Source organism: Aulonocara sp. 'chitande type north' Nkhata Bay, linkage group LG19 (genome assembly GCF_057382095.1).
Source record: "Aulonocara sp. 'chitande type north' Nkhata Bay isolate Kocher_YH1m ecotype deep benthic linkage group LG19, A_spYH_male_GT1.1, whole genome shotgun sequence".
NCBI lineage: Eukaryota > Metazoa > Chordata > Actinopteri > Cichliformes > Cichlidae > Aulonocara > Aulonocara sp. 'chitande type north' Nkhata Bay.
Genome location: NC_141362.1, coordinates 30,708,117 through 30,720,510, shown reverse-complemented (window position 1 = coordinate 30,720,510; position 12,394 = coordinate 30,708,117). Strand labels below are relative to the sequence as shown.

General features: G+C 40.2%; 3 protein-coding genes across 14 annotated transcripts in view; 1 reads left to right on the top strand and 2 right to left on the bottom strand.

The window, feature by feature from the left end:
- Nucleotides 1-5,236, bottom strand: part of ttll5 (tubulin tyrosine ligase-like family, member 5) — a 64,195-nt gene extending 58,959 nt beyond the window's left edge. For 6 of the 7 annotated variants that reach the window (XM_086275316.1, XM_086275319.1, XM_086275318.1 and 3 more), the window contains exons 1-5: nt 5,143-5,236; nt 4,410-4,549; nt 1,103-1,209; nt 914-996; nt 25-131 (exon numbers count right to left, since the gene is read on the bottom strand). In XM_086275316.1, the coding sequence (XP_086131442.1) occupies nt 25-131; nt 914-996; nt 1,103-1,209; nt 4,410-4,468 (356 nt within the window). In that variant the 5' untranslated portion in view covers nt 4,469-4,549; nt 5,143-5,236. The other variant, XM_086275317.1, reaches the window with a different exon arrangement.
- A 758-nt stretch (nt 5,237-5,994) lies between these two features.
- On the top strand, nt 5,995-9,506 carry erg28 (ergosterol biosynthesis 28 homolog). Of its 2 annotated transcripts, none has more exons than XM_086274301.1 (5): nt 5,995-6,117; nt 6,373-6,527; nt 8,086-8,176; nt 8,266-8,384; nt 8,501-9,506. In XM_086274301.1, exons 2-5 carry the CDS (start codon nt 6,395-6,397, stop codon nt 8,587-8,589), a joined length of 432 nt encoding a protein of 143 aa, XP_086130427.1. In that variant the 5' UTR covers nt 5,995-6,117; nt 6,373-6,394; the 3' UTR covers nt 8,590-9,506. The 2 variants fall into 2 exon arrangements, with proteins under 2 accessions (XP_086130427.1, XP_086130428.1); XM_086274302.1 differs by having other exon boundaries at nt 6,008-6,117; nt 6,390-6,527.
- flvcr2a (FLVCR choline and putative heme transporter 2a) overlaps nt 8,819-12,394 on the bottom strand; it is a 30,498-nt gene continuing 26,922 nt past the window's right edge. The window contains exons 10-11 of one of the 5 annotated variants that reach the window (XM_086274295.1): nt 11,735-11,854; nt 8,824-11,425 (exon numbers count right to left, since the gene is read on the bottom strand). In XM_086274295.1, coding sequence (XP_086130421.1) covers nt 11,780-11,854 — 75 coding nt within the window. In that variant the 3' untranslated portion in view covers nt 8,824-11,425; nt 11,735-11,779. Of the gene's footprint in view, nt 11,855-12,394 lie in introns of all 5 variants that reach the window. The other 4 variants (XM_086274298.1, XM_086274299.1, XM_086274294.1 and 1 more) reach the window with 4 other exon arrangements.

Below are 12,394 nucleotides of genomic sequence, written 5' to 3'. Positions count from 1 at the left end.
CTATATTTGAAACCTCTATTATACCTGGGAAAGTGGTTGACCTTCTGGAAGTCTTGAAGGCTGCGTAGTACGTAAGGCTTGAGGTGAGACCCTGTCCACATGAGGTTGAAGTCATTGCTGTTTGGGTGAACCTGAAAAATAGCAAGACTGAACTGAGCAGACAAGCCAGATGAAATGATTTTGATTTAGCGCACAAAAAGTAAAATACACCAGCAAAGGGATCATTAAAAGGGTAAGCTCTCAAGAGTTTCCAGCCACCAACAGAAGCATCGTATTCTGACGTCCATCACGTTTGATTGCTCGGCTGAATCTAAGAAACAGACTCCAGCATCACCACCATTACCCCATCACTAACCCCACGAACTACTGTACGACTTACGCTTTTGACACGATCTCAAAAGGGAAGGCCAGTTCACAGATTTCCATCACTGTCATGTTATTTTATCTCTTTATTTGTGTATTTTTCCAACAATTTGTTAGGAGGCGGGATTCACATGGCCATTCTGTCCGCGTCCCGTGGAGAGCCAGATGTTCGCAATAAAGGCTTATTAAAGTTTGGCTCTGTCCGGGCTGCGGTAGACACTCGTCTGCCTTTTGATGATGGGTTAGCAGCAGTCGAGAAGCATTGAAATGAAATAAAAAGGGAATTAATTGTAGCTGCTTGGAGAGAGCAATAACGGGGATTGTGTGCCCTCGTGAAACCAGATTAATGCTTTTTGAGGTCATTTTGTTTTTTTCCATGGGTGCATTCCCGGGCTTTGTCACCAGCAGTCAAATGAAGATTAACAGACCTACAGTAAAGCGTATCCTACAATTGCATGTGCCGCAAAAAAAAAAAGAAAGAAAAAAAGAAAAACAATGTATTTTTACAAGATTATCTGTTAAAGTTGTACGATTTAAGTGAGAACATTACCTCATGGAATCCGTGATTGGTGAGTATTTCTCGTACCAGGCGGCTCTCTGTGCGCACAATCTTGAAGGCCATATTATATCGTTCTGTGCAAAAAGCACAACAAGATATTCTTAGCATTGAACTTTTATAGGCTCCAAAATGTCATTTTTATTCCCCCCAAAATGTCATTTTTATTACTCTGCACTGTACCTCCAACAGAAGATATGCTTCCATCTTTTGAAACAACAGCTTCAGGGAAAAACAGGAGAATCGGGATGGTCTTGCTAAGGCTGCCCCATGAGATGCAGGGATGGTCTCTAGTGGGTGACAAATTATACAGACACTTAATAAAAATAACAGGAGCAAAGTTTCAGAGATGCACTTTGGGGTGAATTTCAGTGCCCAAAATCTTCCAGGATGACATGAACTGACCTATATGGGCATCTTACCTAAGGCTGCGGGAATGCCTCGTGACGTGGTGTTTATTTCAGTCAAGCAGATAGAGGCAGGACCACACAGAGCTTTGTGAGGTGCTGGGCAATAACAAACCCATGTACAGTACTCCAAATACCCTTGTAAAAGTCGAGAATGTCTAACAGTACCAGACACAGCCTGCTTATCAGGGGGTCAAAATAAGATAAGGTGACATGATGATGGAGTAGAAGTCAATCAGGTATGACCAGCCTTGACAAGTGGGAGAGGTGGGGCATGCAAGCAACTGCTGCCCTTAGCTCAAGTATCCAGGTATGTGAGACAATATCGCAGATTATCGCACTGACACGGCTGGGTTGCTCACTGTTAAGAGGAGTCTTTTGATAGTATTTAAGCTTGTTGTTTATCATGAGCGTAAGCCATCACCGAGACTACCCAGACACCTGCATACACACAAGATGTTAAGATCTTATACAGAAGAATGTGTTAACATCACCACCATCATCTCTGAATATGATCGTGCAATATTAGTACTTTTAAAGCATTGTTGATATTTGTAACAGTAAAATTCAAAGAGGAACTGACATTTCTTTCTATTACATTTTGGTTCCAGTCCCACGTCTACTGCATTATTGTACTTTATCTAAACTTGTTATAGGTTGTCTTTAATGTTTTGGCACATGGGCTAAATGAAGTATATCTTATCTTATTTTAAATAGAACGGCTTATTGGACAGACATCTATCAGCATGTGCAGGGTGCATTTTGTAAAACATTTATTCTCATGATTATGATTTTTCTGTTTTTATTAAATTCAACAAAACGTTGAAATAAAGGCCTGTGCTGTAGACTTGTGTTTCTGCCATGGTAGGTTTCCAATGGATGGTTTCGCCTTTATGTGTGCTGTGCATCTTTTGTGACAGCCTGTAATGTTATACCATGTAGCCATCCCATGTGGCATGAAGGTCCGCATACACTGTAATTAAGGCAAAGAGTGCAACCTTACTTACCAGAAGTGAAACTGTGCATACTCCTGTTATTTTGTCCATTTTAAATTGAACTTAAGAAAAACTGGTACACAATTTCTTTGCATTTTGCTCACTATAATACAAGCAAGCATTAAAAGGCACCAAACTCAAGGCGTGAACCAGTGTTGTTTCCAAAGAGCTATTAGCTGAACTGTTTGTGTAGCGAGATGCGCAGTGTGTCCTTAAAAGGGAAACTGGACAAGTTAAAGAAGAAAAAGATGTGGCAGGTCTAAAAAAACTATCTACAGCAGATGAAATGTTCATTAAGGAATAGGACAAGTACAAATCTGACACACGACCTGAGAGATGCATCTGGCTCTTCAGTTGATCTGCTACTCTAAACCAAGCCCTCATTAGCAATGGTTTAAGTGGAAGGGTGGCTGTCAAAAAGCCAGTCTTAAGGAAGAGAAACAGGGAGAAAGGACAGAAAAATGCCAAAATTCAAAAGAACTGCACAGCAACAGGCCTTACGGAGTGGTGAATCCAGAATTTGTCTTTAGCCATCTGTAAAACACACTGAAGGCTCTGTCAGGGTTTGGGGCTACATTTCAGCCAGTGATGTTGTGGATTATTTATATAATTATAAACAAAGAAAAGTGGTTTCACATTTTCTTCTACAATGCAACACTATCTGAAAAGCATCTCATTGCAAACAGTTTCATTTTTAAGCATGACAATGATTCCGCATACAATGCCAAGGCAGTACAAGTATACCTGGATTAAAAAACCCACAGTGGAACACTATCAGTCTCACCAGAGCCTGGACCTCAACATTATTGAAGCAGTGTGGGATCATCTTGACAGAGAACAGAACAGAAGGCATCCAAAGAAGAGCTTTGAAAGTCCTTCAAGATGCCCGGAACTTGCCCAAGAGAGTTCAGGCTGTGCTGAAGAATAAAGGCGGTCAAACAAAATATGACTTTCAAGCTCTTTAGAATTGTAAAAACTTTGTTTTTGCTTTATATACTATATTACCTTGTGTGTTTGCTGTTTCAGTAAACCGCGGCACCTATTTCTCATTTTCGCACCAAAACAGTACTGTCCTTTTATCACAGTCATGGTGACTTTCCTTTTGTGTTTTTGAGGAAGGTCAACACTTCTTTCATGGTGTCAAGACTTTTTGTGTGCAAGTAAAAAATTGCAGACAGCAGTTGTTTAAAAAAAACTACTGCAATATTACTCTTGCAATGGAACTGAGATGTGTTTATGGGGTAGATATTTTTGAACAACCATGTTGTAGCATCTCAATGTATAATTACTGCCATGTCAATAAATGCAGCGTTGGTAGCCTGAAGGTTAAATGCTAACTCTAAGCAATCCAAACTAATTTAGGAGATGGAGCCTAAAAGCAGATACAGAGGAACCCAGAAAGGTATGACTAAGCACGGCTTAAGAGGGAATTATTAGACCGAGACAAGAAAGCAAAGACCAGCTGATGCATCCACAGCAGAGGGATATATACTCATTTGTCTAAATGACAGTCATCAATTATACAGAATGAAAGACACCTGAAGGTGTCATTTTGTTTGCATGTATCTTGACATAAATGATTAAACAGAGCTCAGGACATCTTCTGTAATCCCTCACCGATTACATTTCACCTTAAATTGATTTGGTAACTTGCAATGAGAGAGAAAATGAACAATGCTTTTAGTTCACCATAATGTCATATTACAAGATGTATTATTTGGAAATCTTATGCAGTATGCCAAGAGGATCAGTAGGCTAAGAAGTTAACTGACTTGCCAAGTCCCACAGGGATTGCAGGGACTGTGAGCAATATCCTACTCTTCTCCAGTGTGTCTGCAAACAAGCAACAGTAGCTCCTCTTGAAGGACAAAATACTCAAAACAAAGGCACCAATAGCATTGATTGAGAGAGTTGTTGCTTTTTTCTTTAAATGAGAAAAGACAGATTTGAGGCAGCTTGTTTTATTTGTGATATAAAGCAGATAATCCCAGGTGCTTCTATAACCTCTGACCTTGACTCTGTTTAGATCACAGGCTGTCCTTTATTCTGCAGCAGACATATTAATATGAACTGCTAACTTGTACTTACTCTTGCTCGTCTTCTGAGGAGGATTCAGAGTCCTCTTTATCACGGATCACGGCTGGCATTTTCACTGCAAAGGGGGGTACGATCTGCCCGGAGAAATCTTCGTGGGACCAAGTACCGGTATCTAGTGTTTACCCTGGCATCTGCAACATCCAAGGGCAAACACAACAGTCACTTCTAAGATGATCTCATAAAAACGCCGATGTATTAATAACACTCTGCTCCACGACAGCTTAACACGAAGACTGCAACACTAACAGCGTCCTACAGTGATTTACAGTTAGCATGCTCTCACCTGAGAACCGCTGCTGCTTTCTAAGTCTGCCTGCTGTGGCAGTGAAATCATCTTAACACGTTATAGACAGTCTATGGTTAAGACAAAACCAGACTGCTAAATAAAGCGTTACTTTTATGCCTGCACGCGTTGTCAACTACGCAAAGTCTGCTTAATTTGACACCACTGAGGTTTTTATAATGAAGTACAAATACATACAGCAACAGAAAGAAGGTACTTTCGCCTGCTCGCTTTTTTCCCAAGGGATCGCCACAGCAAATAGATCCGCGTATTTTGACTATTACGCGCGGATGCCCTTCCTTTGGGCTGGGACCAGCACTTGAGAGTACATTAGCTTATAACACTCTGAGGGTGGGTTTGTTTCCTCCCGGAAACGAACCGGGAACCTTTCACATGCAAGGCAAATGAGTTAACCACTATACCCGGACCACAAAAACTTGCCTTGAATTTCTGTGGAGGCTGCTAACAGTAAGCTAGTTGGTATCGCCAAGTCCAGCAATCGCCGTTAATCTTCCTGTAACTACAACAAGTGGATAGCAACAGAGAAAGGCGCATGCGCGCGACAATATTGATCCACGTGACGAAACTTTGAACTGCCCGTACGTTTAAAATAAATAGGCAAAAACATTTCAATAGAAATATTACAAAGAGCGATTTCCTTCATATGTTCTTTATATTTTGATATCGTTGTGTTGCTTCAGTTGCTGCACAGTGAGCTGGTGTGCCTTAATGTTTAATAACATTTATAATATTTTATAACTTTTTTAAAGCATTTTCCAAAATACTGGGACCCCTCAAATCTACATCTATTTTTATATAAAAGAAATGCATGGCTTTCAAAGAGTATTGAATTAAGATTGTGAGAGAATGTATATATACTTCCAGTGGATAAATGCTTGTTAAAATCGTATTTTAGACCGTGTTTAGTCGTAGATTAGTTGAGTCAAAATTCGAACGTCTTTTGCATTATTTCATAGGTCTTTCTATAGATGCAGTTTTTCATGTTCACAATTACCTAATAATATAATTAATTGGGATTTAGATTCGGAATAAGTGCTCGGAAACGTTACAAAGGTGGCTGCCAAGTGGCAAGCCTTGCTCGTAGAGGCACGTCACCTGCATAATTCTCTTGCTCTACAGCTACTCTTTGTTTGGACGCAGTCTAGCACTGTCCACACGCGACAGGATTGCTATATGTAGATTGGTTAGAGGGGAAAATAGGCGGAACCCTAACGCCTGAAATCACCAATCACAATCATGGTACGATTAACAGGAGCCATTTTAAGCGCTCTTATTGGTTAACCCCACGAGCCAAGATTGAAAGACTCGCCACTCGGTTGGCTTCAGTCCCACTTTTTCTAGCGCCAGTATACTCCTGTTTTGTCGGGAATATGATAGTTTGACAGGCGCAGTCAGGTAAATACATGACGTACTCGTGATGTTTTAAAGTATAATAGGCTAGCTAATTGTATAAACCTGCTTAATCCAGGGTTAGCTTGTTATGTCATATGAGTTACTGATGTATTGCCAGCTAATGTCTTATGTTAGACATGAAATAGAAATACATCTATTCTTCCGTCCAATGCTAATGTTATATAACCGGGGTTTGTACTGACCTGTAGTTCGGAGTGGTGTGTCCTGCAGTGAACCGGCAGTTTTCCTCTCTGATAGGTGCTTCTTCCACACAGAAGAGATGAGTCGCTTTCTGAACGTCCTGCGGAGCTGGCTGGTGATGGTGTCCGTCATCGCGATGGGAAACACCGTGCAGAGTTTCAGAGATCACAGTTTTCTGTCCGAAAAGCTCTACACAGGCATGCCAGAGTTTGGTGAGAAAACTGGATTTTGTTTTCTGACAGAAGTCAAGTCAAGTCAAGTTTATTTATAGAGCACATTTAAAAACAACCAAGGCTGACCAAAGTGCTGTACAGTAAATACAGATAAAAATAGAAGTGGAATGTGCAACCTGACAACCTTAAAAGTAACGTGATTATTAGTTTGTGACTCTAGTATTAGTATAAATTAGGCAAACACCACACGCTTCGAATACCAAGCAACACTTTATGTTAAAATGCACGTGATGATCATCAACTAATTACCTATTAGCCTGCATATCACTGGCGTGCAGAGTCTATATAGAGCACGTATAAATGTTTTATTAATCATAATCAGAATATACAAGGCCATTTCTCCCTAATAGGAGCCAAACCAATAGTAGTAGTTATTAGCAAGACTTCACTTTAGATTGGAAAATATATACTTAGTTTGAAAGCATTCATTTATAATAATTATTAGCCCTTGTAGCCTTTGTAGTATTATGTTGCCTTTTATAAGCTGCTGTTAGCTGCTGTTATTCCCATTGATCTGGACTGCAACAATAATTCTAATCCTGTGAAATCACAATATTGAATTTCTTTTCTTACTTTGTATTAAAAACTTGAATAAACCATAGTAATTTAGGGCATTAAAATCTTGTTTTTTTATAATCTTCACCATAGTAAGTAGTATTGCAGAAAACTTCTGTACTGCGGCACATTTCCAGAAAAATGCACTTACAGGTGGCATAACAAACCAGACACCGCTCTACGTTCACTGGACGCTTTATTAGGTATACCTGTTCAACTGCTATCTCACCACCTAAACATGTGGCAACAACTCAGTACAATATGTGGACCCTTGAAGCAGCAAAAGACTGCAGCAGATGCTACCACTGCCAGCTAAGAACAGGAAACTGAGGTAACAAGGGATCAGCTAAAATGGACAACTGAAGACCAGAAAAATGTTTGGTGGTCTCATTTTCTACTTTGACATTCAAATGATAGGGTCAGAATTTGTTGTAAAACAACATCAAAGTATAAATCCATCCAAAATCCAAATTTTCAGGCTTGTGGCGATGGTGTAATGATGTGGGGTATTTTGGGGGGGACACTCTGAGCCCCTTAGCACTAACTGAGTGCTAAATTCCACGACCTGACTGAGTATTGTTGTGGCCATGATTACATAAGTGTACCCATCTACTGGATATGTTCAGATCATCTCAAACTGGTCTCAAACATGTCAGTGAGTTCACTGAGCTCAAATGGCCTCTGTAGTCACCAGAAGTCAATCCAATAAAACACGTTTGGGATGCTGTGAAAGAATTACGGCAGTTCTGAAAACGTAACAAGGTCCAACCTGGTACAAGCATGGTGTAACTAATAAAGTGTCTGGTTAGTGTATAGGATCTTAGAATTAGATAATAAATCAATGTCCTCAGCTAAACCTGCTCAAAAGGTTAAAAAAAAAGAAAGAAAGAAATGCTCCAAGAAACCCTCCTGCATTGTTCTCAACTAATAATGGATGCTCTCTATCATAATATATTGTATCTGTATTTATTTAATTTCTCAGTAAATGGTCTCCAAGCTCGAACCTTTGGTATTTGGACGCTGCTGTCATCGATCATTCGCTGTGCCTGTGCCATTGATATCCAGAATAGAACGTAAGCCATCGTGTTGTTTCCTGCACCATAAAAACTCATTTCTGGTGGAAGTCTATGGGTTATTCACTGTGTAACCCTGGCTCTTGCAGGCTGTATCACATCACCTTATGGACGTTTGTCCTGGCATTGGGCCACTTCCTATCTGAGGCTTTTATCTATAAAACTGCACCGCTGACTATCGGAGTCATGGCCCCTCTCATTGTGGCTAGTGAGTAATGAATAATAGTGATAATAACCTCTGTTGGACTCCCCATCAGGACGTCTTAAGTTAAATCACAACACACTGGAATACACAGTTAAAAGTACATCACTGTGTTTTTGCAGGTTTTTCCATCATAGGAATGCTCATTGGATTCCAGTGTTTTCCAGAAACACAGGAGGAAGTTGGAGCGCGACAGAAAAAGCATAACTGAGTCCCAGCAATCTGGAGTTTCTTGTTGTTGAACTGAATCCACCTCCACCAGCCTTCTGTGAACTGGTCCTCGTGTGCTGCTTCTTGCCTTGAAGAACAGGATATACTGATGTAAATTCACTTTCTACTGTGACATTATTTACATTTACACAGATCAGCCATGACATTAAAACCCCTCACAGGTCAAATAAATAACATTATCTTGTGAAACTGCAATATTCTGCTGGGAAACGTCGGGACCTGGGATTCCTGGTCCACGACTGCAGTTGATGATGTGCTCAAACACAGGAAGACGCTAGTAGTCCCTAATCCAAATGAGCCTTTGTAGGATGTGCCCCAGCAAGGCTGATCTTTGGGGACAACTGCTGCTGTCATGCTCCCAATCAGCACATCCTCAAAGACCCTGCCTTCATGAGGAATCAGAGCTGTTTTAGCAGCACAAGAGGAACACAGCAGATTAGGCAGGTGGTTTTAATGTTGTGATCGATTGGTGTATATCTTACAATACAGTGGTCAATGTGTGCTGCTTTAGAATTTGTAATAATTTCATATTTAAAAGAGCAATATCTGGAGTTTTATGTTGTCTTAACAGCACAGATAGCGTATTCTTTCTCAGTCTCGGTTTTGCTATGGTGCCGCTGACTGACCGTAGAAACAGAACCACAGTACACATTTTCTCGTCACCATGATTGTTTTATTGCACCAGAGCATAGAAAGTACAGTTTTCTAGTCTTTCAATCAAAGCAAGCCCAGATGTACCAAAGATGTCGGAAGGCTACGCAGAAGAAAACCACGCACCTCATTAGAAAAATCATACAGCAGAGGTTGGTTTGATGTTTGTTGTGTGCTGTGAAAGATTTGTACATCCTGGAAATTTATGCACAAATAACTTTGTATAAAACTTAATTTTTAAAAATATCTTGATTTTTTATGCTTTTTATTGCTGTAATAATTGTGGCAATAGTATTTTGTAGTCTTGTAGTCCTTTGTTTGAAGTGTCCTTCAAGGTGTAATTGTGTTTTTGCACGGTTTGTGCTAAAGACTGAAATCCCAGTTTTGTTCTGTTCTCATATTTGGGTTAAAGAAAGCATAAATCTCCTGATTTAAACATGGCCACATTGTGGTGAAATACAAAAATACACAGACACATTTAGCTAGGGCTTATTTATCTATAAATATATAGATTTGTTCTTAATTTAGTTTCTGTTTTTGGTACAGTGTTCAAAATCCCATAGTTTGTATTGCAGTTTCATTTTTTCCTTATTGACTGGATCAACTACACATCATGCCAAAATAGCAAAAACTCTAAGGGTGTGGAAAATTCACAGCACTTTAAAGTGCCTAAGACTAAGATTAACTAGAACCTCTCACAGACACATAAAAGTCCTAATTAAATATCAACATTTCGAGACAACTTCCTAAAAATACCTGAAGTAAAAATTTGTACAACTACTGGTTACACAGCATAAAATACACACAGGCAACAAAACGAAGGAAAACACTAAACCACTTGAGCCTTTGACCCTGGGCTCTAACAGGTGGAGGGCATTTGATTGGCACTGTTTAGGTCCACTCAGGATCGGTGCACAACTGTGCAAAGTGGTGCTCAGATCAGGCCACATCTGTTGGACACTTGGGACACTTAATGACTATAAAAAATAAGATGTGTTAAGCCTTTAAAGTCATCAGAATTTAACCACATTGACCATAAAGAGGAGATTTTGGCCATCTTATGTTTGCTTGCCACTACAATTATTCACACAAAATTAGGTAATATTTTCCACAAGAACTGAGCTGCATTACTCCGACTCTGGCATGTATTGGCCCAACACCCAAGACATATTTCTGATGGATTTCCCTTCGATTTGTCGCCTGTTTGTATAATTCTACAGTACCAAAAGTAAAAAGTACACATAAAAAGTGTGCAAAATGACAAGGGCAGTAGATCTGATTAGTCGCAATCTCCCATTGTGTTGTTCTTATTTTCCGCTGTGCTGACATCCTTTGCGTTCCGGACATTCTCGCCTCTTGTGTCTTTTTAAAGAAGTCAGTCACAGTAAAATGGGGCCAATATTGACCGCCCCCCCCAAAGCGAACTCAGATACATTGCATCAGCAGTATTCACAAGTAATACTGTCATCCTGAACGGCAGACGACAGATACGAAAGCCTCAATTAGGCGAAAGGTGACTTGGCTGCCTGACAGGTAAACACGTCGTAGTCCTTAATCTGCATTGAATATACATATTCTAAACACAGAACACTAACATGAGACACCTTCATCAATGTAAAGAGAGAGTTCAATTACACACAATGTTGGTCATATATTAGAAAACTTTCAATATTGCCAGTCAAATGCATAAAACACTACATTAACACCGGTCAGAAGAAAACTAGGAAAGGCATTCAGTTAGATTGAAGGTTGGAGTCACTAAAGTGGCAGATACATTACACCTAACAAGACATGTAAAATGCCATCATCCCATGATGTAAAAACCTTGAAAGTGCATTCCCCCATGGTGGTTTGGGGTGTAATACCAATGTGGATTTCTGCATCACAGAGTCCAAACAGAACTCCGTAAAGCAACACTGTTCTCTGTGATTCAGCCTCCATGTTCTTACAGTTCACAGCTTTCAGCTCCTCAGTCGTTTGTGCATGATTGTGCGTCTCGATATGTCAGTTTTTGTTGTTGTTTTTTAATGTGTCTTATTTGTTTTTAATCTGTACACGGTGATATTCTGAGATCTTGGACAGAGAAATATCTGTCTTCCTCACAACCTCACCTCTTTCAAGATTTCAGGTGGAGAGATTCCTCTTTCCAGATCAGCAGTAATTGTCTGCAAAGGACAGACGTGATGCAGTAAAATGAGTGAAGTGGCAGCAGAGTTCAACATCAATATTATATCAGCAACAAACATCTCTTCACATTCAGTACACCTCATCACGTGTCTTTTCACAATGAACTTCAGATGAGTTGCAATCACCGGATAAACGTTTAATTCCACAATGACACCGAGTCTGTTTGTGCGATTTAAAGGGCTGATTGTGCAGTCGAGTACAATACGCTGCAGTTTAACCGGTAACACCTTCAAGTAAATGCAAACATGATTGTGTGCACAATCGTTAAAACCCTTTTTTCACCCTACCTTGGCAGGTGTGTGTTTTGGTGTTTGTGAGCTTGTGGGTTAATGTCAAGACTGCCGTTGCCAGGGGCTGCCGCACGACGTGGCCCCGTAATCCTGCACCGATGACAGGGAGCCTGCAGGCTGGAATGATAGCTTTGGGGTCACACCTCTGAGGGGCCCTAAGGGGTCCCCCTCATCTTCCACCTTCTCATTCATAACACACCACCAGTGCATCCAGAGACACCTGCACACCCAGCTATACCACAGCCTTTGATCAGGAAACTGCATGTATCGTTAGTTCTGCTTTGTTTATTATTTAGATACATCTCTTTAAATCTACTGCACTACTATCACTTTGACTTCCACTGGTGTGCAGGATTACTGGTGTTTAAGCTGCGTTTGTAGTGTTAAAACTGGAATATCAGAAGGACAAAAAGGCCAAAGAAAGAAAGCAAGAGGTCCCGAGCCTGACGTAAAGCAAGGCGACAGGTGAGCATGAACATCTCCGAAGTTACAAAAGTCACCACATATTTAGTTTTAATACTTGGTTTTAATATAAGTTTTTTTAGCTGAAAATATTTATTTGACAGCTCTCAACTGCACCCGTTGTAAGCATTAAACCAAAGCAACGCTTTTCAAAGCAAAGAATAAGCAAACGTGTTTTTAATGAGAGCGAGCCAG